This window comes from Ostrinia nubilalis, chromosome 28, assembly GCF_963855985.1.
Source record: "Ostrinia nubilalis chromosome 28, ilOstNubi1.1, whole genome shotgun sequence".
In the NCBI taxonomy this organism is placed as follows: Eukaryota; Metazoa; Arthropoda; class Insecta; order Lepidoptera; family Crambidae; genus Ostrinia; species Ostrinia nubilalis.
Window position 1 is genome coordinate 3,014,254 of NC_087115.1, and position 27,651 is coordinate 3,041,904.

The window sequence follows — 27,651 nt, forward strand, 5'->3', positions numbered from 1 at the left end:
GATATAGACATGCGATTTTTGATTTTACGAAGGTAATACGATAGAGAATAATACAAAGTAATAAAAACCACCGATTATAGGGGCATTTCTTGGAGAAATTTATCAAATAACCAAAAAAACACGAATTTAAAAGCAGATTTTTTTCAAAAAGTATCATTTTTTATTATTTGTTGGCCTTTTTTGTGTATTTTATGTATTTTTTTAGTATTGCCTGTTATTTAGCATTATTTCTGTTTTTATTTTATCAGGATATACCTCTTAGTTTAAAAGTTATTACGTTTTCTTTATAATAAGTAATTGAAAGAATAAAAATTCTATAAAAAATTTAAAAAAAATCTCAAAAAAAAATTGACCTCTTTTTTGTCGATAAAAATAGGTCTAGTTTCATATATTTTCATATGTACACTTTAACGTGACTCACACTGTATAATTGCTTTGTTTCGTTGCACATTAATTATTATGCATTTCTTTCGTCTGTTTGTATATTGTCGCTTGAAATAGGTAATATTACTTGAGTCTTTGGATAGAATATTATAGTACAGTCAGCCTCAAATAGTTCGTGACAACGAAAGTGGCCAAAAAGTTGACAACGCAACATACACATTATTTCATTGTAAAAAAGACGTGCGAACTTTTTGGCTACTTTGGGCGCCACGAACTATTTGACGCCGACTGTACACGCTTAATCATCACATAATATTAAACATTAACATTGAGTTATACAAGAATAGGCACTGCCAATATTGAATTTTTATCTATCTACATAAAGCCCGGTCTGCGAGCACGTAGAATTTTGTCCAATGACCCCAAGCTACCCATCCTTATCGCTCGCGCGTAATTATATTGCTGTCGCGACTGTGCGACGGGCGCCCGCAGTGAGTGTGCGAGCGCAATAGCAACATAATTACGCGCGAGCAATAAGGATGGGTATATAGGTATGGGATGGGACAAAATTCTACGTGCTCGCAGTCCAGACTATAATATATTTACAAATGTCGCACCATCTTACTTTGATTTTTACAAACGACAAAAATCTGTCAAATTCCATACAAAAAAACAACGGTTATTGTTAAAGTAAAATGGTGCAATCCAGCCTTAGAATGAGTTATTCCCAGCTGACCATACAGGCACACTCATACAAATAATAATATTCTACTGGTAAAACAATGAATACCAAAATACATAACAGAAAGAAGTTAGAAATCTAGTATGTACAATATCAGTAAAATTATTTGGAATACATCAAGTAAACAATTATTCTAGGTAAAATTTCATTTCATGTCCATGAAAACAACATTATTGCAGTTAGAGTCAAATAGCACAGGCAATGATTTTATTTCACATTTCAGTGTGAATTTTAACAATATACAGGGTGTTGATTTCAATCCTCGCCATATTCAGGGAGTTGATTAAGTAGCTTATTCTGATCACGAATCCGTAAAAAAATTGACTTCAAAAAAAAATTTAAAACGAACTTTAACTTTAGGTAGTCAAAGAAAAATACCTTTTACACTGTAGGTAGTGTGTGTTTAAGTGGCTTCCTTCAGGAGGTTATCCAACATGATAAGCGAGCGATCCGCGTAGCTCGATGGAGCAGCAGTGTAAGCGTATTGCAGTATTACGAGCCACAGTACAGTTGATGTTGCACGGAAAATATTCGCTAAAAATTCCACTTTCGTTTGTAATTTTTTTTTGTGGATAATGAGTTTATGTAGGTCATAATAGATCACCTAAATAAATATGGCGAGGATTGAAATCAACACCCTGTATTATTTTAGCGTTAAGACTCAATGTCTACCACTATAGGAGAACTTACTTAAGAGTTCCAACATCACTCCACAATGCTTTTATTGATGGTAACCTTATCATCATCTGGTCCGACGACCAGTTCCGCTTCATTCATTCAGTTCAGTTTCAGTATCGGACAAACGTTCCGTTTTGATCACGATTTCGTCATGAAACTCCACATTTGTTTGGTTTTTCTTCTTCTTCGAGACAGCTTCCTGCATTTTATGTAGTAATTGCTGGAAAACTTTCATATTGCCGACTGTAATATCTAATTCGTGATGCGCTTTCATATGTCGTTTCATGTCGTTCACTTTGCGAAATTCCGCACCGCAAACTGGGCAGTCTGCTACCACCTGGAATATAAATATTAAATAATAAAATCTATACACAAAACAAAGACGGGTAAGAAATAATTTGTAAGTCATAAAGGTCTTGATGGCAAGTGATCGCCTTCTACACCTGAGTCAAAAAGTGATACTTAATAAGGTCAATGTGTCTTGTTTTTTTTTCACGTCTACCGACGAATGTCTTGTGTTTGGTGAACAATTAAATCCGTGCGCCCTTAGTTTAAGATCTACCTACATTTATTTTATAAATAATTGAAATACCTTGTTTCTCATTTTAAGTGAAATGTACAATTTCTTTTGAGAAATAAATTCTTAAACCTGAAGTCAACACACAAAACGGCTGAACAGATTTTGATGGTATGGAGGTAGCTGACACCCCGGATTAACATATTTTGCAAATTTTTACCTGATGAATCTAAAAGGGTAATGTTTTTATTAATAACAATAATAATTTTTTGTTAGGCGGTACGAAGTTCGCCAGGGGTAGGAAGCTAGTAAATAATATTATTTGTTACTATACACTGCGCCATCCAGTCTCAAACTATGCAAAATTGAAAGAGATTAAGTGCGCCATAGTTCAAAAGAGGCCCGTGACGTCAATGCGTGCTTAAAGTGTAGCACTTTGTGACGTCACGCGGAACTTCAACGCATCATAACTTCGTGATTACTGTAATGATTTTAGAATTAATATTGTATTTTATACGATTATTAGTTGCTTATAGATAGTTATTGTAATAATTTTGGTAGAATTTAAAAACCCATTATTAAAATTCAATACTTTACTTGATTACTTCCTGGACATTGTTGCAGATATTAGAATGGTTTCAGAATTTATTCTGTATTATATTCAATTGCATATTTCATGTTTATTATTTAATGTAATTATTTTAGAATTTTTATTGTATACAGTTTAGTAATTTAGAAATAAATTGTTATTTAAGTATTGATTTTGACTACTTCCGGGGCATGCTGTCGATAAGTCGTTTCGAGCCGGTTGACTTTGACGAATGGAAGGGGAAGTTGCCTTATCGCGGCCATGCCGCCGGACAGGCAGTTCGATTGGAGCATTCAAAGCAAGAAGTACTAACTTTAAGGTGTTATAATGTTGGAAATGTATAAATTAGTATCCTGAATAAAAAAGTAATTGATCAACAAGTAAGTTTTTCTATATTACTTAATTTTAAATAAACAACTTGAAAAATTCGAACTGCCTAAGGCGGGAATCGAATCCACGACCTTCCACTTGCCGGGCGACTGCTGTTCCAACTGAGCTACTTATGCCCGTTTTCACCATCAATCCCTAATTTTTAAGTGACCCCTATGTAAACAAAATTCATATTATGTGTCATCATAAAAATGGGTCACTTAAAAATTAGGGATTGATGGTGAAAACGAGCATTAGACACTGGATGAACCCGTCGAAATTTTCAAGTGTTTATTTGTTTTAATAATTTTGATAACGTGGAAAACCTTGGGGGATGCCTTTGTCATTTGCAGTGGACGTCATTTGGTTTGTTCCGGCGTTTCTTTTCAGCACTTGCCAAAAAATATGTTTGTCTCGAAGCGCTGGTAGGGCCCAAAAGATAAGGAGACATGTAAAGTGCCCCATAAGGGCTACCTTTTCTTTTTTATTATTTACTATATTTTGACGTTCATAAGTGCCACTTGTGGTCTAAACTGAATAAATACTTTTGATTTTGAAACGAACGAACGAATATAACTGACGGACTAAAAGTTTTTTTTAGGAAACCAGCTTATCATTTGATAAATGAAATCGGTTGAAAATGAACTCACCCGTCTTTCCTTGTGCTCTATCCACATATGATCCCACTTGTCCTTGCACGACATGAATTTCTTCTTGCAAATGATGCACGAATACTTGAACAAGCGTTGATCGTGCGTGATCCGCATGTGTCGCGAGAAATCGGACTCAGCGTAAAACACTTTAGGGCAGAAAATGCACTTGATCGGGTCGGTTGATGAGTGGCACTGGAAAAAAAAGATTATTATATTTAGACACATGAAAAATTGGAAAACGCAGCGTGGGACGTCCACCCACAAGGTGGACCGACGACCTGATAAAGGTAGCGGGAAGGCGCTGGATGCAGACCGCTACCAACCGTGCGATGTGGAAGTCATTGGGGGAGGCCTATGTTCAGCAGTGGACGTCCTGTGGCTGAAATGATGATGATGATGATGACATGAAAAATTGAAGGAGCATTAGACACATGAACGAGCCGGAAGACGTAGCGTGGGCAGGCCTCCCACTAGGTGGACCGACGATCTGGTGAGGGTCGCGGGAGGTGCCTGGATGCGAGCGGCGCAGGACCGGTCTTTGTGGAAATCCTTGGGGGAGGCCTTTGTCCAGCAGTGGACGTCTATCGGCTGAAACGAACGAACAAACATGACAATTTATTTATATTAAATTATTTGCAAATGCTTTGGTTGGAGTCATAAGGTTACTTTTTATACAACACCATTCCCCAATAATTTTAAAGCAAAACTTTTTTAAGAACATACTTATTTTGGTGTTAAAAACTCAATTTTAAATCTACTGTAAATTAGAGTAAATAGTCCGGTCGTGGAAATCCTTGGGGGAGGCCTTTTTCCAGCACGGCACTATTCCCAGTATTCCCACCTCTCGTTCCCACCGCTCCACGTATTTTGACACAGTCTAAATCCGTATTCACGTCTCATTTCGATAGAACGACTCGATAGGATCGCAACTTCGCAACTCAGCGATTTGTCATTATTTTGACGTTTAATCACTTTAACCAAACTTCAAAATATACTGGTCATCACAAAAATCGCCCCACCTACGTTTTACAGGAAAACTCGTTTCTACTGACACAATCATGGTGCCCCAACAATATTGGTGTTATTTGAAAGCCCAATAAATTTAATATCCTTAAAGAAAAACACATTTAATTTCTTAATAAACGATTAACATATACAATAAATGTGACTTCAAAAAAGACCTCACTTTGGGCTCACCTCTGAGATCAATTAGACCAATTTTTATGGTTATAAAACCAAATAATGATCTCACGTGTCCTCTTTAACACTAGAGTGCTCGCGCCCCTAAATACTCCTAGAGTGCTCGCGCGGGTGACATATGTCCCCCATTATGATATGGGTTTATTTTTGCTAATCTTATTCAATACAAGTAAAGCAATTTATAATATTAAACATCAACTATATTTCTTACTAAATAATTTAAAAAAGTGAGAATTTCTTTCATGAACTCTTATTATAAACCAAAAGAAATACTTCAATATTTTTCAAATATTTTAGAGTCGAAGAGACCAAAGTAGTTTAAATACTCGTTTGACCCGTTATTTTGGCAAAAATATCACCTAATTAGAAAGTTAATCAATAAATTGATCTTATTCTGTGATATTTTGATCACAACTCGGGCACGATATGATTTGATGATCTGGACAAAAACGCCTATTCCACTTGTTACATTTGCTTACGAGTGCTTCGATTTCTTGCTCTTGTGCAAAAAGCACATCGTCCTTTGCCACAATACTGGCAAGTTTTGTGTTAGTTGGTGTTCTCGCAAGCCCAGAAGAATCCTGGTTTTTAATTTTATAGTCCTAGGTGAATTATTACTACATTGCATACAATCTAAAACAACTACTTTCTTGCATCAGTTTATGCTTATAAAACAATATAATTATTGTAAATGTTTAAAAAATTGTTAAAAATTATAACTTTGAGCTTACATGAAAGTAAACTTGATTTTAAACCGCGACGATACCCCATCAAACAATTTCTCGAATGCTCGCGCGGGGGACATGCGTCACCCAAACACTTTAAGTGTTTTCTGCACTCACATTAATGCGTCTAGCAAGATGGCGTTACTACTAAAATATGCGTCAATACATGCTCGAAGAATACCTGAGAAGGCAGCACTGTAGCTCGATACCTTGAAAAAATATTTACAAATTTAACACCCTGGGTGACATATGTCACCCGCGCGAGCACTCTAGTGTTAATAGACGTACATAGCGATTAATCCCAACTTAACAGATTTATAGCCATAAAAGTTGGCTCAAGCGTAACTACCAATTTTTTGAAGAAAATTTTTTGAAGAAGTGACTCTGAATTCTTCTACAGACACATTTTTGGGGTTAAACCTTTCCTTTAATGTAATGAAGTTTAGAACTAGGCTTTTAAATGGTGCCAATATTGGTGGGAAGTGGGGATGCATACGTTTGAAAGTGCTTGTCGCGGGAGGGTCGATTTTTGTGATGACCAGTGTAGATAATAGATGAATACCGCGGAGGCTGCGACGTTTTGTTGACGCATAAAAACGAAATCGAAACAAAATCGGGCGGTTAACTAACGCGTGAATACGAAAAGTGACTTCAGCGATCAAATCGCTTATATGTCGTTGAAGTTTTGTTACGTGAATAGGGCTACAAGATTTACCAATAACCCAACCAGTGAAGGTCAAGTTTGTCCCGGGGGGGACTTCAACTGTCATCGGACCAGCAGTGAACGTCATTTGGCTGAAACAAACAATGACTTCTCACCTCCATATGCTTGATAAGCGACGACTTAGCTTGAAACTTCTTCTTGCATATATCACAAATGTACATGGACCCATGAGTTTTCTGGTGCTTGACATGGTTGCTGGAATCGCTGAAGGTTTTGAAGCATATCCCACACTGGTATATGGGCAGGTTGCCATGATCGCGCATATGTTGTTTGTAGCTATCGGGTTTCTCGAAAAGCTTTGAACAGATTTGGCAGCGCAATCCTTTGTGAATCATCCTGGTGGAAGAACGTTATAGGATTAGAACAGGGTTAAGGTCTATTCCACTTTGATCACCTGGCTTTGATCACCCAGGTCATCAAAGTGGACTTCCAGCGACAATTTTTTTTTTCCTCTTTATTTGGGACAACAAACAGTTACATTGAGGGCTTATGTACTAAATCTTAATAATTTGAAGATTTTGTAACAATGCAACCAGCACCATTGTCCACAGATAGGATCTAAAGTAGTAAATTGCAGAGCTTCGACAAAATTAAACTATTACTTATAGCCTGACCAGGAACATAAAAACCCTCGCCATGTTGCGGAAAACTAATGGTACTAATTTCTTTTAATGGCAACAATAACTGAAAACTTCATTGACATGTCACCTTGCATGTCAGTTTATTGCTGTCAAAGTGTAAACAAACTTTATTTTAAATGTGCGCAATTGGTTTTATGAATTAAATTGCTAAAATATTTTTATAGTCGTGAAAGAAAAGTGGTTCACAATGTGTAAAGTATTTGTCGAAGAGAAATACTAAGGGTTCGGACAATATTTTCATTGAATAATGTTTCCGACAAAGGTTGTCAAATTGACTGACATGTTTATCGTATAGTACAGTCCACTATGAAAATTAGCTGTGGTTTGTTTCAACTACCTATTTTAAAAAATTTGTCACTTTCTAAGTGTTGAATTTTATGGGATTGGGAAAGAAGTACCGAGTTTGAAGCGTTCATGAGCAGACATTGCAGTTGAATATTCAAGTTCTGAATTTGATTATTGATGAATAATAAAATAAATCTACTAGCTCGATTGATGGTTTCATTTCATTTATTTAAATCAGGTTACCTATAATAATATTTTTTCGTTAATTTATGAAAATATCAAATTAGCCCGTAATCCTGAATCCTGATACATAAAGTTAGCCTATTAATTTAACACAGGTACGACTGTACTCAGTGTTGCACTATCAAATGCAATTGAGGCGCCTCTATGCCAGGGTTTTTATGTTCCTGGTCAGGCTATAATGTGTAAATGATGTTAGGGTTGCGGCAAAGTTTTACAGTACAGTAAAAATTCGGCAAGCTACAAAATGCAAAAGAAAAAACGATTATTGCAACCAATGAAAAACTAAGTACATAGCTTATACATAATATTATAGTTTGGTAATGACAATGACAAGAAGTCACACTAATAATAAAAAGGAGAAAGTTTGCGAGTATGTAAGTGTGCATATATGTTACTTCTTTGTTTACATCTAAACGGCTATGGAGCGATTTAATAATAAATTTAGTATCCTTTGATCACCCACGGATAAGATGCCCTGGGTGATCAAAGTGGACTGCAGTTAAATTATTATTTTAGTGTCATTTGATCGTTTTCAGCCAAATGACGTCCACTGCTGGACAAAGGCCTCCCCCAAGGTTTTCCACAATGAACGGTCCTGCGCTGCCCGCATCCAGGCTCTTCCCGCGACCTTCACCAGATCGTCAGTCCACCTAGTAGGAGGCCTGCCCACGCTACGTCTTCCAGCCCGTGGTCGCCACTCGAGAACTTTCCTGCCCCAACGGCCATCGTCTCTACGAGCTATGTGCCCCGCCCACTGCCACTTGATTTTAGCAATTCTGCGAGCTATGTCGGTTACTTTGGTTCTCCTACGGATCTCCTCATTTCTGATTCGATCACGCAGGGAAACTCCAAGCATAGCCCGCTCCATCGCCCTTTAGGTGACCTTGAGCCTTCTTATGAGGCCCATAGTGCGTCATTTGATCACTTACATATAAATAAATCGACAGACTGCCTCCCTTGTCTCCGCTCCGCTAGAGGCCACATCTCCGCTCCGCACTTACTTGTTCTCATAGGCGTGCACCAATAAATGCTCGATATGGTGTCTTTTGCAGTCATTGCGGCGGTCGAAGGAGCGCCCGCAAGCGATGCACATCTTGTTGCTTGCAGCCTCTTGTCTCCGCTCCGCTACAGGCCACGGTCTCCGCTACACACTCACTTGGTCTCAGCTGAAGCCTGACACGCGCCTTGTTGCACGTAGCCTCTTGTTTCCGCTCCACTAGAGATTGCGATCTCCGCTCCGCTAGAGGCCACATCTCCGCTCCGCTAGAGACTACGATCTCCGCTCCGCTAGAGGCCACATCTCCGCTCCGCACTTACTTGTTCTCATAAGCGTGCGCTAGTAAATGCTCGATGTGGTGTCTCTTGCAGTCGTTCCGGCGGTCGAAGGAGCGCCCGCAAGCGACGCACGTCTTGTTGTGTGCAGCCTTCTTTTTGTGGCTGAGGAGCGCCGCTGGAAACAGAATAATCAAACGTTAATAGGCTAGTGTTCCAATAAAATAAATTTTAAGTAATTGTATATAGGTGACCCGTAACAGTATGTCTCTCCATAGATAAGAAAAAGTACTGTTTCTCTTTTTCTCTTTCGTAAAAGAGAAACATACAGGGTGGAATTTTGTAATGCCACCTGGAGGTAAGGTATTCTTAATACTGTAGATAGAAAAATTTACCTATTCAAAAAAACATTCCTTTATTTTTGAAAAGAAACAGAACTACATTCAAAGATTTCCAAAGCTTGCCAGACCCGAGAATCGAACAAACTCAAATCTGTTAAAAATTACACCATGTATTTTTATTTTAACCTAAGTTTGTGGGGGGAAATAAATGATTTATTTATTATTATTATATTTATTATTGCATCAATCGTTAATCAAATGAAAGCCATGAAATCTTAAATACATAATTGTAATTATTTAGTACAGAAAATAGTATGGTATTGTGGTAAATTTTCGGAAATCTTTGAATGCAATTCTTTTTCTTTTCAAAAATAAAGGAGTTTTCTTTGGAGTAAAATTTTCTATCTACAGTATTATGAGTACTTTCCCTCCAGGTGGCATTACAAAAATCCACCCTGTATACTGTCACGGTGACAGTCTTCCGTGCGTTCGTCCGGATAGCCTTAAACTACAGGTCTGGCGCATAACTGAGTGATTAAGTGGTGACTGAGTTTGTTCCGGCGTTTCTTCTCAGCACTTGCCATATGTTTGTCTCGAAGCGCTGGTAGGGCCCAAAAGATAAGGAGACATGTAAAGTGCCCCATAAGGGCTACCTTTTCTTTTTTTATTATTTTCTATTGACGTTCATAAGTGCCACTTGTGGTCTAAACTGAATAAATATTTTTGATTTTGATTTTGAATGCCTGAGGTATGGAAGAGGCACGGGAGGGGTGACATTGACATATCAAGAGGTGACGAAGCATACAAATCTGACGTTTGACGCCTCAAAACACCCTTCCGTTTCGCTCCCATACCTCAGGTATAGTTCCAAAATACTGAACTGTCCTATCGATGACATTGACAGCGGGGCGCCACCGTCAATACCGAATCGCTGGTTCCGATTTTTGCCGTGTTGGAAACCATATAGTTGAACGATGGTAGCGCCCCCCTGTCATTGAGTTTGGCGGGACAGTTCAGCGTGGGTCATCTATACTGATTGAGTTACGCCATAGAGATATAGAGAGATGCCAACTAATGCGCTGAGTTCGAAGCTCAGTGTCGCATTAGAAATTCACGCACACAAAGTAATCAAAATATGTGCTCATTATCCACTGCGGTATCAGTACTCTACGTTTGAATAATCTTTAGTACTACGCAAGCAATGTAAACTGTTTACATTATGACGTCGCTGCTGTCATTATTGCATTCACGAGCAATGTGTTCTGTTTTTGGGCATATTGCTGCGACACCGGCCCCGCCCCCTTGTCACATCTCCCTTTAGTTTCTGCGATCTGTGAGTTAAGCGCTAGATCTAGGTATAACTTAGCTCTAGGTCAGCATTTCTGAAACCGGCATAAACTACCTTTACTACGCAATTAAAAAGAACTTACCGATGGTCCGTCTCAAGACATCCGAGTCCATTTTATTTTCCACAACCCCGTTCCCTTGTTCATACTGAGGGAGGCCCACCACCCCTTCCTGCTCCTCAATTTCCACGTTCACCTGAGCAGAACCGATGTGAAACTCCCAATGGTCCAGAATATTCTCCTTTAAAACGGTGGTCTTGCATCGCTTGCACTGGTAAGTAACGCACAACTTCGTCGGACCACTTGGGTCGGGATTTTTGTCGACATACTGGATCTTGAAAAACGATCTTAATGCCATCCCCTTCACATGGGAAACTAAACTGCTATACGTAGTGTATGACCGCAAACATTCTGGGCACGTCCATTCCTTGTAGCCGTGGTTAGACAAATGGGTCAAATATGCCCTGATGGAGTTGAAGGATCCTTTGCATAAGCCACAACCCATGACTTTCGCTTTGTGTGTGAGCTTGTGCTCTCTATATTCTTTTCTGTTCTCCGCTATGTGGTCACACCCAGTGAAATTACACCTTACTCTTCCATGGTACAAACTTTCGCCTGGGTTGACCAGTATGGGTAGTGTGGGTACGGGCACGGGTTTCTTGATCTCTTTCTTCGGTACTATTATGTCTTTCTTCGGTACTATTATGTCTTTCTTCGGTACTATTATGTCTTTCTTCGGTACAATAATGTCTTTCTTCGGTACTATCTTTGCGATATTCGGTGCCTTTGGTTTTGCTTTTTTCGGACTGGCGTTGTTCTGTGCGTCTTTAGATGTTGTGTCAGATACAGTTTCGTTCTTTTTCGTCTTCTTTAGTTCTCGATTAATCATTTCTTCGAAGTCATCGACTTGGTTGACGTTGCGTTTTTGGCCGGATGCGTTGAAGACGCTTGAAAGAATATATTCGTAACCCTCGTCGTCTTCTGTGAAACTATTATTCTTCTGCATTTCTACGAGCATCTTTTCTTTTACTATGCTCTCGTTGATATCTTCGAATTCTTCTTCGTCGAGGGCTGAAGTGGACGGCTTGTCTGGATCGATTATATCGATTTCTGAGTCCAAAGCTTGGATTTCGACTTCGACAGCTGATGCCAAAGTAGCTGTAACAAAAAACATATTGTTAATATCCTGGATAACTTACTAGAACGTAGAATGAATGGGTTATTTCTAGTAGCTCCCAACAGGATCGCCCCTACTGGGGGCAACTGAAAATTTGACCCAAATATGACCCAATTATAAATAACTTGAAAAATCGAACTTCCTGAGGCCACAACAGCGTATTACATTTGAAAATTTCGACTGGTTCATCCAGTGTCTAAGTAGCTCAGATGGAAGGGCAGTCGCAAGCGAAAGGTCATGGGTTCGATTCGCGCCTTAAGTCCTTAGGTATTTCGATTTTATTCAAGTTATTTATAAATTCTAGTCTCTTCCGCTTGAGTTTTCTTCTTTCGCATATGAAGTACTCTGATATAATCATTTATGAGCATTAAAACAAAGACATGTTCATCATCAAATATTTATTAAATTAAAAATCAAAGTTTTCATACACGCATTTTTCTTATCATTCATCAATTAAAATGCTTTATCACAAACATTAGAAACTTACTAATTAAGTAATTAGTAAGTACTTTGGTACTTTTGAACATAACAAACACTGTTAACATTAGCTACAAACTTATTAACTGGTTGCTCCTTTGAACCCAACATTATAATAAATCACTTTCATCAACCTATTATTTTAAACTTCTTCATCTAATCAGTCTATTATTAATAATCAATCCAGGTATAGGACATTTCGCGCAGCGAGAGATGAGGCGATCGACACAAGCAAAGATTTGTATAGCCCGACCAGGAACATAAAAACCCTCGCCATGTTGCGGAAAACTAATGGTACTAATTTCTTTTAATGGCAACAGTAACTGAAAACTTCATTGACATGTCACCTTGCATGTCAGTCTATTGCTGTCAAAGTGTAAACAAACTTTATTTTAAATGTGCGCAATTGATTTTGTGAATTAAATTGCTAAAATCTTTTTATAGTCGTGAAAGAAAAGTGTTTCGCATTATGTTAAAGTATTTGTCGAAGAGAAATACTAAGGGTTCGGACAATATTTTCATTGAATAATGTTTCCGACAAAGGTTGTCAAATAGACTGACATGTTTATCGTATAGTACAGTCCACTGTGAAAATTAGCTGTGGTTTGTTTCAACTACCTATTTTAAAGTTTTTTGTCACTTTCTAAGTGTTGAATTTTATGGAATTGGGAAAGAAGTCCCGAGTTTGAAGCGTTCATGAGCAGACATTGCAGTTGAATATTCAAGTTCTGAATTTGATTATTGATGAATAATAAAATAAATCCAACTAGCTCGATTGATGATTTCATTTAATTTATTTAAACCAGGTTACCTTTAATAATATTTTTTCGTTAATTTATGAAAATATCAAATTAGCCCGTAATCCTGAATCCTGATACATAAATTTAGCCTATTAATTTAACACAGGTACGACTGTACTCAGGTGTTGCACTATGCAATTGACGCGCCTCTATGCCAGGGTTTTTATGTTCCTGGTCAGGCTATATCTGTGTATGCTCAAGTGCTTTCTGTCTCGCTTGTACACATTCAAAAAGAAGGAGACGAGGTATAGATGTCCTACACTGAACCGTCCTACCCGTGACATTGACAGGGGGCGCCACCGTCAATACCGGATCGCTGGTTCCGATTTTTGCCACGTTGGAAAACACTGAAATATCATTTGCAGAAGCGCTGCCATCAATGCTGTTGCCGATATTTGCCAGTTGACGTTTTAAAATTGTAACTATAGCTAAGTCCGGTCGCCGAGCACCTAGAATTTCGTCCAATGACCCCAAGCTACCCATCCTTATCGCTCGCGCTTAATTATGTGCGACGGGCGGCCGCAGTGAGTGTGCGAGCGCGACAGCAATATAATTACGCGCGAGCGATAAGGATGGGTAGCTTGAGGTCACTGGACGAAATTCTACGTGCTCGGCGACCGGACTATAGCGTACTCCATATTTGAAGTGTAATGAGGTGTGTGCTAAGCTCTGTATACAAATTTTAAGTCTCTATGAGTACCGTGTTCGCCTGAACTTTCGCTGCGTGACCAATAACTAATTCACAAAATGTCTAACATTTAGTACCTAATTCAGTGACGACAATAAAAAAATAGTTTTATGACAATCACAAAAATAATCATTTGGCAACTAACATTGATTAGAAAATTCAGATAATACTTTGAGTATTATACATGTTAATAATAAAGCAGACCAGACACTTATTTCCCGAGTTTCCCACTGCCGTATAAAGGGTTAACATCATAAAACTAAGGGCAATGGAATTTCATAAAGCAATTCCTCTCTCTAACAAGGCACAAATGCACCAGACAAGTTTTGCACGTCAACCAGGATTTTTTCGAACAAATCTTGCATCTGTTCACTTTCGCCGCGAATTCTGGCATATGCCTCGCTTTTCGATGTCTAAATTCATAACTTGGAGTCGGGACTGCAAATCTTCTGCCCCTCTTTACCCTTGGTACAGGATCATAGTATTCTCTTTCAAATTTGTCTTCGTTTGGGTCCGATTCTGAGTGAGATGACGTCTCACAGTATTGGTCTATTAGAGATTCACTTATAGTCATTTTGAAGCTGCACAAATTCTTTGGATTCACGCCACGGGCTTTCTGGTCTTCTTTATAAGACACCCAGGAGTTACACACAGCCAAATCTAGCATGTGACAGAAGACTCTAAATGTCCATTTTCTGGTTTGGTGACGGCTGGGACACACTGACAGGTATTTTTCAGCTTGAACTCCCCCTTTATTACTGTCAAAAGCATTCACAACTTTCGGTCTGGAAATGTAGGTGTAGCTGTTTGATTTCTTGCTCCATCTTCGGCTTGAATCTGTTGGTTCTTCGGCGTATATATTTGATAGGAACGTAACATGTTTGTTGTCAAGCCACATAGTTACTGCTATTTTATTTGCGGAGTTAGTTATCACTCGGCAAGCCCCTCGGCCTTCTTGAAATATTTCTCGGCGTTTTTCTTTGAGCATTAATTTGACATCGGCTGGTAGTCGGTTCTTTTGAATGGGTCCGGTCGCCATAAGATTTCTTTTGGACAGTTCTTCCATCAGTTCAGTGCTGGTGAAATATCTGTCGAAGTATATTTCGTGTCCTGGAGTTATATCTTCCGTGAGGTGTAGCACTGCTTTCTCTCTTAATTCCAAATTTGTGTTATCGTATTTGGGATATGTTGTGGCACCTTGATAGAAATCAAAATTCAAAACCAGACCTTTAGGGTCGGTCAATACAAATACCTTCAACCCAGTCGGATTAGGCTTATGATAGCAATATTGCTTAATCCCACAATTCCCAGTGAAAGGCACTATCATCTCGTCTACACAGAGGTTCCGGTCTTTTGGTAACGCCATACATGCATCTTGAATAGCTGCTATTAATGGACGCACTTTCCAAAGCTTATCAGCTGTCTTTTCTGCGTCAGAAATTTTGTCATCTATGACGAATTTTATTTTATTTCGTAGCAGCGAAAATCTATCACGAGACATGGCGCCGGCAATAAGAGGTATTCTGAATTTCTTTTCCCAATACATCTTAATGGTAGGATATCCTATGCATGACATAGTCATAATCATACCTATAAACGTATATAATTCTGAAGCAGTCAAATTGAGTTTTAACCCAGTTTCCAATTCATGGGTTGTGTTGGACATTTCGACGATTAAAGCTATGAAATCATCGTTAATATAACGTAAGAAGTAGTGGATTTCGTCGAAATTCTCGCAGTTTAATGGCATGTAAGCTGGTTCTGTAAATTTAATTCTTTTAGGATAGAAGGTTCTAGAAGACCAGTCTTTTGTCGGACTATTATAACCCTGATTACTTCGTCGTTGACCAGATCGAGTTTTTTGTCTTCCTCTCTCAAATAAGGAAAGTGGTACAGAGTCAGAAGAGTCAGAATCGTCAGAACTTGAAGTTTGAGGTTGTTCTATATTTACCAGGTGATCACATTCATTTGAAATCAGAACTTCTGCCTTTACCGGGTGTTCTTTTTCTTTTGAAATCAGGACTTGTTCTGACATTTCCAGGTGATCGTATTCATTTGCAATCGAAGATTCTGTATTTACCAGGTCTTCATATTCATTTAAAATCAGAGATTCTGCTTTTACCAGGAGTGCGTTTTCATTTAAAACCAGAGGTTCTGCCTTCACTAGCTGTTCTTGAATATTAGAGACGTTTTGTTGCTCTGCATTTGACGTTATTTCTAATTCCAAATCCATTTGTTCATTAGAGCCATTTTCCGTTGCAATATCATGGTCTTGGATTGAATCACTATCACGTAAATAATCTAATGAGTTAACGTCGTTTTCGTCGCAGTCAAGATCCGAATCATTTAGATACTGTTTTATATTGTCTTCAAGCTCCTCTCTCGAAGATACTAAAAAAGAAAAAACTAGGTCAAAAAAGTTTTAATAATGTAGTCTAGATAAAATATAGCCTATGAATAGTCATAGGCTATATTTTATCTAGGTGATCATAGGATCATAAAGTTTAAAACAACTCTAACGCCGCTGCTGTATAGGCGATAGAAAGTAAAAAGAAACTGGCACTAATTACAGCAATAGTTCTTTGTGAGGTACAAATTTCAGGTTAATGAATCGAAAATATAGTATTAAAAATTTTACGAGTAAAACACTGTGTTTAAACTTAATTATTAAACAAAATAAAAACTTAGTTACTTAGAGCATATTCGGATAAAAAAATCAAAAGAAAACCTTTCACAATCAAAACCGAATGTTCCTTGCAAAGAACTATTAATTTTCAAACGCAATTTTTTATTACTAAATATCAGCAAATGAGCTTTTATTTTATTTTTGCTTGTTAAGCAGTATTTTAACTTAAATTATAACAGCTAGTTTTGCAATTAAGCTGTATTTACATGAAAAATTATAAGAAATCACTCACCACATCTTCTTTTTTTTATAAGTGGCAACCAAACCTCCTGGGAGGTTTATTTGTGCCAATGTAGTATTCATTTGATTATTAAAATAGAACATAGGAGTTTTTTTTATGCAGAACAAGGCAGATATTTGACCGCAATCGCACCTGGTGTTAAGTGAGATGCAGTCTAGGATGGTACATAATCTACCCTGTAAGTGCTTATTCACTCTCGCCTTAAGAATTTAAGTTTCAGTTTTACGCCCGTATTCACAAACATTACTATGAGGTCTCGCAGTGCGCGTGAACGCACAGGGTGACGCACGAACCAATCACAGAGCTCTATTCAACGCTGTGCGTTCGATTTGCTGCTTTACATAAGCAAGCATCGTTTGTGAATACGGGCGACAGAGCTCTATTCAATCGAACTCACAGTGCGTTAGATTTTCGCAAGCATCTTTTGTAAATACGGGCGTTAGTTCTATTGTTTTTTCGTAGATTCCGTGGATACAAAAGTATTCATAAGAAGGTTTCAAGACGCCATGCGTTCATGCCACGCCATGCGTCGATGCGCGCTCAAATTCTAAGTGTTTCACTATTTTTATATTTTATCACTTCACTACACTTTTAGAGCACAAAATACCACTTTTTTATACACGTCCCAATATAGCTTGCCCTACCACCACTTCGGGACAACATATGGGCTGGTGCTGAGAAGAAGTGGCGGAAGAAACTCAGTCACCTTTGTCAGCCTCTTATTTATTTCAAGAATCGTCATGCCTCTTGTAGGCAATAAGTGCATGTTATGCAGTAAGTCCTTGCATTTATGTAATAGGATAGATTTTTCCCAGTTTTTGAAACGGGGATACGCACGCGGTATAGTTTCACTGTGATAGACCGAAATACAGGGTGTGGTTTTGCAAAACAACGCCTTTCTTATATGGGGTGGTTCGTTCGTTTCAGCCAAATTACGTCCACTGCTAGACAAAGGCCTCCCCCAAGGTTTTCCACAATGAACGGTCCTGCGCTGGGGTGGTAGTACGAGTATACTGACGCCAAAAAAAAATTCATGCAAAAATCCATGAAATCAGGAAAATGGTAATGGAGCAGGGTACGCGGGGGTGGTGGGGACAGTAACAAGCGCCGTCTTGAGTTTTAGAAGACGTTTGAACAAGGTTTTTTAAATTTTTACTAATAAAATAATAGTTAAAATTTTATTTATATTTTTCTTGTAATTCGTTTCATGTGTACTGCCACCCCTAGATGGGCATTGTTTTACAAAACCACACCCTGTATAAGCGAAACCGCGGACAAGTCAGTTATAGGTCGCGCAGCGAGAGATGAGGCGATTAACAAAGATTTGTATCTGTATACCAGGGGTGGCCAACCGATTAGTCCAGTCGATGGTGGCAAGGCAAAAAATACTACATGATTGTGTACTAAATTATGCTGTTCCATTTAAGATTTCAAGAAGTATGTAAGTGTTAGATCGCCCAGGGTTTCGTTAGCAAACAGTATATCTTATGGTCTAATCAAGTTGGCCACCCCTGCTGTATACGCTCTGACAAGTGCTTTCTGTCTCGCTTGCACACATTTAACAAGAGCGAGGAGGTAGCTATTGTGAGCTCTGTATTTAAAATTTAAATTTTAAGTCAGTGTGAGTACCGTGTTCACCAACTTAAATCTAATCAGTCTATAGCCTGGTCTGCGAGCACGTAGAATTTTGTCCAATGACCCCAAGCTACCCATCCTTATCGCTCGCGCGTAATTATGTTGCTGTCGCGCTCGCACACTCACTGCGGGCGCCCGTCGCACAGTCGCGACAGCAATATAATTAGCGCGAGCGATAAGGATGGGTAGCTTGGGGTCATTGAACAAAATTCTACGTGCTCGCAGACCGGGCTTTATTCATAATAATCAATTCAGGTATAGGATAGGTCACGCAGCAAGAGATGAGGCGACCGACACAAGCAAAGATTTGTATCTGTGTTTGCTCAAGTGCTTTTTGTCTCAATTACACATATTTAACAAGAGCGAGGCAGCTATTGTGTGCTCTGTATTCAAATGTGAGTACCGCGTTCGCCTCAACCAGAGTAAATACAAATGAGTAGGTCATCTTTATAGAAACGCACCGAGCGCGGTTTGTATGTGAGCGCGCCAATACGTATGCGGCGCACGCACACACTGACAAAATTTAGCGGGGATTAGCGGGGAGTCAGTGTGTGCGTGCGCGCTCACATACAAACCGCGCTCGGTGCGTTTCTATGAAGATTCAGACCTACTCATTTGTATTTACTCTGCCTCAACTTTCGCTGCGCGACCTATAAATTATATTCTTACTAACCTGTATTTCTAAGTCTTTCCGTCACCGGGTCATCTTCTTTCATACTCATCTGGAAGTCGCTGTCGTTCATTTTGACCAAGTTCCTCTTGATGCCACAGGATGCGTCCAACTCCTCAACCGTTTGCGCCTCAATGAACTTCCGGGGTGCCAACACCTGGAAAATGAGATAAAATGTTAATATTAAAAAAAGCGGCTTGGGACGTCTACCCACTAGGTGGACCGAATACCTCATAAAGTTCTAAAATAAATATCATCATTCATCATCATCATCATTTCAGCCATAGGATGTCCACTAGGGTGTCCCGAAATATCTTTTTTTATATTTTCGCTACACAAGACCCCTCAAAAGTTGCGTAATAAGATGTAGATTACCGTAAAAATAATTTAAAAAATATAAAATAATGTCTCAAGGGCTCTACCGGCATTTTTATGTCTGAAAAAATCACTTAATCAGCCCTTCACTGTTTGTCATCTATTATATTTTTTTCACAATTATTTAATTTTATTTTGTAATTACAATGGTAATGGAACCCTAAGATATAATTTGCACGCAATGACATACTGTTTCCAGTAAGGAATAGGTTTGGTTCGAACTCGCAGAATTCATATTTTGACTTGTTTTTCTCAAATTTTCTACTTCTTCGGCGAGGCTGTTGGTATTATTTCTGTTGAGGTTTTATTGCTGTAAGGTATCGCACCGCACTTTTTTGTTATAATATTACATACTTTTAGCATAAATTTAACAAAAAATTACCAAATATATGGTAGTAATATACTTTTTGATTTTTTTCAGGTAAAAACTACCTAGCCAAAAATTTTTAAAATAATTTATTTAAAAAGAATACTAATTAACATGTTTAATAGTTTTAGCATACTATTAAAGATAAATAACATTTTAGAACGTTACATACACTTTCTAGCTGAAGTTTTTGTTCTGTACGCAGTTTTTTATCAATGGTGAACTTCAACGGAAGTAAACATATATTTTTAGTTATGAAACGCATACATGTTATATATCAAATTAAAGACAATTTAATACACTTCTTTGGTTCGTGTAAAACTTTTAGTAGAGTATAAGACATTTTGTAAAAAATTGATTTAAAAAGTAGTATCACAAAAATGTAAAAAAAATCAATTTTCCTTTAATTACTAACTAAAGGTTGGATTTATCGATACAATTTATACCACAAAATATCAAGCGCACACGTAGAGCTTTGATTTAAATAAAAAAGTAATCAAATCGGACAAATGGTTTTCAAGTTATGGTTGATTTTCTAAAATTTACTGCCATTTTTGTTAGCTTCCACTTAGAGATGCCAATCATTGTTTTATAATAGCGTGATAAAATTATTAACCTGCTGTGAGAAGGGAATTGAGTACCCCCAAATTAAATCGATATCTTGGTGGACCCATGGATTAATAAGGAACACATTAAAATCTCGCGCGTAAATGCCTAATTCTGGTCAAAAAGCTAATTCTGTTTTTAAAGCATTTATGGATTTATTGGTTTTTCAACTATTTTAAACCTTGCTGTGACTCATTGTGTACCCTAAAATTTCATAAAAATGCTATTTTTGTATTATTTATAGTTTATGTTAGGAACTCCTAAAATAGCAATTTTAAAATTGTTCAAGGACAGGTAGAGGCCTCAAGATGACAGATATCTAATTAAATTTAATGTTAATCGTAATCTATATGTCAAAACGCAACTTTTGATACCTCTTGCGTAACCGTAGCTCAAAAAAAATTTTTTCCCATACAACGACGGGACACCCTAATGTCCACTGCTGAACATAGGCCTCCCCCAATGCTTTCCATGTTGATCGATTGGTAGCGACCTGCGTCCAGCGCTTCCCTGCTACCTTTACGATGTCGTCGGTCCACCTTGTAAGTGAACGTCACACGCTGCGTTTTCCGGTACGCGGCCTCCATTCCAGAACCTTGCTGCCCCATCGGCCGTCAGTTCTGCGTACTATGTGCCCTGCCCATTGCCACTTCAGCTTGCTAATCCGTCGGGCTATGTCAGCGACTTTAGTTCGTTTACGGATCTCCTCATTTTTGATTCGATCTCGCAAAATAAATATAACACATAATATAAATAGACTGTTTAATGTTTATGAATAAAAATACATACCATTTCGAAATAGTTACGCCTCTTGTCGATTTTCTGCTTGTGCCAGATTATTTTGTGTCTCCGTGTAGAGTCTTCGTTGAACAACATCACGTTCTCTTTACACGACAAACATTTAAACAGCCTTGTGAACTTGTCTGTGTGTTGAAGCATATGCTCCGCCTCCTGGCATTTCTTGCGAAGCACCATCTTACACACAGTGCACGGATAATCGTCTTTCTCCTTCAAATGGATGGTCAACGCAACCTTGCTTGGAAACCTTTTATTGCAGAAAGTGCACATGACGCTGTAATTTTTCTTGTTGCAATAATGAAACGGAAGCGCCATGTAATTCTTAGAGCAAGTCGTGCAAGTCCTAACATCGACCGTCGTCGGCAAGTCCGACCTGACGTCGTGGTAGTCCATGTAATGTCTCTCTAAGGAATCTTTGGACAATACTTTCAAGTCACATATTTTACACGAGTACACCACTATGGGACCATTTTTTACTAGGATCTTGAGCTTTGGAAGACAATCACATTCGTGTCTTTTCAATTTTATGCACGTCCCAAATGACAAACCGCAGTGGGTGCACGGGTAGTTCTTGGTCTCGTCGGTCGGATGTTCGTTGTACGTGTAACCACATTTCCAGCAGTGTGTATCAGTTTCGAAACTTTTGAAAGCGTGCGGCGCTTTTGGATTGTACGCAATGATGTTGTACTCCAAACCCTGTGATTCAGTCTCAACTCTCAATTCCTTATCATCGTGCATGTTCATGTGATCTTGGAACGGTCCGAGATGCCACCAAGCTTTCTCGCAAATGTAACATTTGTACATCTTTGGGAGGTATCCACCCTTACACGTAACTTTCCAGTACTTCCAAGAGTTCAGCGCTATTTGGATTCTTGCTTCTTGCTTCGATGGTGTGTCATCCACCATCCTCAGTCGACCCCACAGATTCTTTGATTCGACTGCTAATATTTTGTCTGCCGGAGACAAATCCTCTTTACTCAGCTCATCTATAGCCTCCAGAATATAATCCTCTTCCAAATGCAAATGGTAGATCGACGTTGGTTTTTGAATTCGGCTCGTTTTGGGGGCTTCATCTTCATTTGTATATTTATGATCGTTTATAATAGATAACACGTTATTAATATCTTTATTGCCAGTCGTTTTATCTTTTTTCATTTTCAGTGCTCGCGATAAAAGCATGTTGATATCGAGTTCTTCTGCTTCAAATAAGTCATTTTCATTGATAATTTCAGTTTTGAGTTCTTCTGCTTCAAATAAGTCATTTTCATTCGTAATTTCAGTTTTGATTTGGTCATCCGGAATAAAGTTTGTTATGGTGCCAGAGAATTCCTCATCATCACATTCTTCAACTTCAATTTTTACGTCGAACTGCATCGGCCTGTATGTCGATGTCGATGGTTGATTTCTGTCTGGAGACATTCTTTTGTTTAATTCTGCTCTCTTTTCCTGACGATCATCCTGAAAATGTTTTAGTGAAAAATTAATTTCTATAGAATGTAATTAATTAATTATGAAAAAGTATGTAATTTTTATGAGATCTATACAATTATACCCCAAAAATGTGTCTGTAGAAGAATCCAGAGTCACTTCTTCAAAAAATAGGTAGTTACGATGAGCCAACTTTTATGGCTATAAAACTGTTAAGTTGGGATTAATCGCTATCCATCTGTTAAAGAGGACACGTGAGATCATTATTTGGTTTTATAACCATAAAAATTGGTCTAATTGATCCCAGAGGTGAGCCCAAAGTGAGGTCTTTTTTCAAGTTTTTCAAGTCACATTTATTGTATATGTTAATCGTTTATTAGGAAATTAAATGTGTTTTTCTTTAGGGATATTTATTGGGCTTTCAAATAACACCAATATTGTTGGGGCACCATGATTGTGTCAGTCAAAGACTGTGTCAGTAGAAACGAGTTTTCCTGTAAAACGTAGGTGGGCCGATTTTTCTGATGACCAGTGTAGTGTAGTTGTAGAAGTGGAAATGGAAATTAATAAATACAAAAAATGATTTTCAATTTGGAACATCCCAAAGTTGAAAATTATGTTATGGTGTGATAAGGTAGGTATGTCTATTATTAGACATACCTAACAATACCTAGGTAGGTACTCTAGAATCTTGGTACAAAAAATTTTCATTTTCAAACAAGGTGCACCATGCATCCTTAATTTTATACAGTAAAATAAGGACGACAATTGTAACAAAGGAATCACTTAACTTCATTAGCAATGTAATTAAACCTATTTCACCCTAATACATACGTAAGAACCACACAATAATCTTAAAATCACGATTTTTAAAACAAAAACCACGATTTTTGAGGAATTCGAAGATGCGTCCTTGACTTAAATTAAGACCACTTACACTGTTGTGTCATTTATTTATTATACTATTCTCATTATAAAATGTATTTTTCATTTAATTAAATCGCATGATTGTATTTATAGATAACCAGAGATACCTAACCTATATTTTGGTAGGGTACCTACGTCTTATCGTGCAAATGTCATACGGAAAAAGCAAGATGATACCCGCAGTAAAGAATACAGTAATATAGAAAATGAGAGAAAAGTGAAGGTATTTAATAATAAATCATTAATGTTCCAAATTAAAGCAGGTACTTCTAAATTACAGCCACGCGTGCTAACTTTTGCGTAGGTATCGCCCGAAACAAAATGGTTGAAACTGTTGAAAGTACCTGCAATTTAATATCGTCGTCGTTCTCCGACCGCGGTATCAATTTAGACTTTCTAGACCTCTTTTTGTCGGATCCAGACATTATCACACAATATCACTGCATCACACTAACAATAAAACCACTTTAGAACTCACAATGCAAGTTTAACACCATGCGAATACAACTTTTCAAGGAAGATGAATGAACGATTTTGAATGAAAGTGATCTTTCAACCATCAACCATTGCGGCAAATCGTGTCTTTGAGACCACAGTTTGAGACTACCCCTATTAACCGATTGAGTTACAAATGCTTATACAAATGTCAAATATATCGGAGCTCTCTTTCTCGCTCATGAAATTACGCGCAGAACAAGCGCGATGGACACAATGGGCGTCAATTTTTCATTTGGTCGGCTAACACAAAAAAATGCACGCGTCGCTTGCGGCCTCGCGCTCTTGCTGGGTAGTTCGAGGAAACAGCTGCTGGCAAATAACGTTCAGAAATATCGTTTGAGTACAGTAAATAGATGGGATGAAAAAGAAACTTTATCCCGTGACCATAAAATCGATATTTCCTTGAGCAAAAGTCACGTTATGACGTTGAGAAAAATATTGTTCAAGTCCCCGCAAGCAACCAATATTATTTCTTCACTGTTAATGTAATACGTACGGTCAGTAAGAGTATCATAATAATGTAATAAAAAAAGTATTTCTTTAAACTGTAAATTATGTATTTAACATTATTCAACCACTGTGCACTTTAAAAAATTTAAATGTGCACCCGCGCTTATAGGCTAGTCCGCGGACATGAATATGAAAATGGATAGATTTTACTAATTACTTGCTCAGTTAACTTAAATTAACGCGTTTTCAAATATTCACTACATACTAAACAATAACAAAATCAGAAGTATTAGTTATTGATCGAATAAAATTTGTTATTTTTTTAATGGTAAAGACTAGAATCAGCACCTATTATTCAGCCAACCAAGTTATGATTCCCAGTATATCTTCATTAATTTCCAGGCTACTAAAGCAACAAATTATCATACAAATCTCGATAAGTAAACTCATTAATAGAACTGTTTTGCATTACAACAAAACAGTTATTATGTGTAGAATAAAACACAGCGTTCTGTTGAGAGAGCTGTCTATGATCTTTGCCTTATTTTAGTCTATGGTATAAGAAAACTTACCAATTGTCTCTGCTTTATCATCTAGTTTACCTTCTTCATACACCAGCTGGCACCACTTTCTATGGAAATTGGTGATCTGTCAACTTGACATTTCATAGTCGTCCAACACCAGCAAGCACTTGCTGGAACGCTGTGTTTTATTCTACACACTTACGGCCGAATACTGAAACACTACTCAAATCTGTCACTCAGCTGACGGGCTCCTAAATTTAAGTATCCTTCAATTTTAAATGGTATTCTCAAACGCTACTCAACGGATTTGAAGCCGTGATCAGCTAAGCAGCTCTCAAATGTTTACATAATGGCAACATTTACCAAAAAAAGTATGTTTTCATTTACACAAATGATAACTTTACGTCTTTTATCCATTACACGCAGCATCGTTTGGTTATGTATTGTCTTTTATGGAAATATACTCAATCAACTTAACATAGAACAGTTTATTTTTAGTTTCTATTATATACAGGGTGTTAGGTAAATGGGTATATGAGCCGACACTAGCCCATGTTAACATGGTCATATAAATGGTATGGTGAAGTCAGAAAATTGATTTATCTTCATTTTAATTATTTTATTTTTCATACAAATCGGATTTTATAAAATTTATTTTGTATGTAAATTAAAAAAATTAAAATGATGATATCAAATTTCTGACTTCACCATACCATTTATATGCCCATGCTAACATGGGCTAGTGTCGGCTCATATACCCATTTACCTAACACCCTGTATAAATCTCGTTTTGTCATATAAAAAAATTAATGCTTGCATTTTTATTTAATTAAAAAAATAATTTTAAAGGTGATACTTTTTATTGTTGAAATCTATTAAGTGGCGATCGTGGACCGAAACGTAAACACAATTGACATTTATCATTGTTGACAGAGCATCAAATTGACAAATCAACAACTCTTGGAAATGCTGCTACTTATGCGATGTCCCCTTATTCCTCAGAAATAGGCATGTTTATGTATTGCGGTTTCATAGCAGCTATTTTGGTTGTTACTTCGTGCACTATACGACGCACAGTTGGTTGTTAGATGTGGAAGATATCACCTAGTACACGTTCATAACTTCCCGTTGCGTAGAACAGTAGGGTTATAATAAGTATTTGGTCCACTGGTTGTATGGCGTTTGGTGAGGGGTTTCAAAGAGCTTCCAAATTATGAATCCAGAAACAACACCGTTTCTTTAGAGACGCGGAACCTCGCTCGGAATTGCATGTCATTATAATAATATTTTTCAATAGCGTTCAGCCTTATTGCGTTCCTGCGATCAGATCTAGGTATTTCCTCGAGGCTCGAAAGAAATGATAACGATGACACACATTATTTACCACTATTTAGGTCGATTTAGGTATAAGAATAGGATTTAAGATACCGCGCAAGCACTCTCAAATTTAACAGCTGCTTAAGACGATTTGACAGTTGTTTGAGTAATGCTTAGCGTTGAATGGCGTTTCAGTATGCGAAAATTCATTTAAGTGGCGTTTTGAGTGCAACTTAATTTGAGAGGTGCTTAAAAATTGAGAACTGCTCAGATATTGTTTTGAGTATGCGAAATGTAAGTTTAGGAGCTGCTTAACTATTTGAGAAGCCGTCAAATATTTAAATGGCGTTTCAGTATTCGGCCGTTAGATTAATAAAACCTAGATAGATAGTCAGTGCACGAAAGGTGAGGCAGCTTTTAGTAAGCCAGAATGGCTTACCCGTAAACGTCACATGAACTGTCAAAGTGAAAAATTGGTAAACACGTCCGACGAATTTTAATTAAATAAGACGGTTTGGGCTGTGAAAGGGTGTCTAAATACATCAAAAAAAGGAAAGAAAGTGACCAGTGTTACATTTCATAAGTAAGTACTACAATTCGACGCGTATTTTGCTTGAATTTGGCTTTCAAAAATTAAATACGGGAATGATACCAGTAACAAGAAAATTTATTTCCCAATTGTTCGCCCTACAAATACACTTCCTTTTTTATGAAATCGAGACTTTTAAGTCGATTTATCTTATTGTAATTAAGTAGGTTCTTTGAATTTAATAAATAAGTAAGTACATAATGCGTTTTGTTTTTGTTAATTATAAAATAATTAAAAACGTATTAAAAATTTCCCTACTTTCGGGAAAATCGCCTTCACTGTCTACACTCCCCAACAAAATTGACACTAATGACATAAGATTTTTGCCTCACTCTTGACCACAGATTAGAGAGTATGTCTAAAGACAGATAGGAAACGGCCCTAGTATTGGTTAAACGATAAACAAACTGGTACCGAGCTAGATTGTCCAGTAGGTGGCGCTGAATACAATATGGCGTCTGCCGCCCACAGATTAAATATACCTGTCATACTTTTTTATGATCCGTTCCTTTTCATGTATTGCGGTTAAAAATAAAACTATTGAAGTATCAAATGAAACTTTATTGATGAAATATAACATGAAATATTTTGTTTACGAAAATCAATAAGCATTAAAACTATTGGATTTTAAAAGATTACAGTTACTGTTGTGATTACAGTTACTGTTGTGATTACAGTAGGTGCATTGT

At 37.6% G+C, this 27,651-nt stretch overlaps 1 protein-coding gene across 4 annotated transcripts; it reads right to left on the reverse strand.

The window, feature by feature from the left end:
• Nucleotides 1-431: 431 nt before the first annotated feature.
• On the reverse strand, nt 432-24,154 carry LOC135085337 (uncharacterized). Of its 4 annotated transcripts, XM_063980114.1 has the most exons (8): nt 23,929-24,154; nt 21,221-22,687; nt 19,087-19,240; nt 10,794-11,867; nt 9,068-9,200; nt 6,677-6,917; nt 3,930-4,124; nt 432-2,141 (listed from the first exon to the last, which is right to left on the reverse strand). In XM_063980114.1, exons 1-8 carry the CDS (start codon nt 24,007-24,009, stop codon nt 1,896-1,898), a joined length of 3,591 nt encoding a protein of 1,196 aa, XP_063836184.1. In that variant the 5' UTR covers nt 24,010-24,154; the 3' UTR covers nt 432-1,895. The 4 variants fall into 4 exon arrangements, with proteins under 4 accessions (XP_063836184.1, XP_063836183.1, XP_063836182.1 ...); XM_063980113.1 differs by lacking the exons at nt 432-2,141; nt 3,930-4,124; nt 6,677-6,917; nt 9,068-9,200; nt 10,794-11,867 and adding an exon at nt 13,310-16,242 and having other exon boundaries at nt 24,063-24,148; XM_063980112.1 differs by lacking the exons at nt 432-2,141; nt 3,930-4,124; nt 6,677-6,917; ... (1 more) ...; nt 10,794-11,867; nt 23,929-24,154 and adding exons at nt 13,310-16,242; nt 23,595-23,718.
• Nucleotides 24,155-27,651: the final 3,497 nt, after the last annotated feature.

Bases quoted from the DNA above. Each gene is read 5' to 3' on its own strand.
- LOC135085337 (XM_063980111.1), bottom strand. From the start codon at position 24,009: ATGTCTGGATCCGACAAAAAGAGGTCTAGAAAGTCTAAATTGATACCG. The intron at 22,688-23,928 runs GTACTTTCAACA...AAACATTTTCAG, and splicing joins ACGACGATATTAAATTGCAG to GATGATCGTCAGGAAAAGAG. The intron at 19,241-21,220 runs GTATGTATTTTT...CTCATTTTCCAG, and splicing joins GGCGTAACTATTTCGAAATG to GTGTTGGCACCCCGGAAGTT.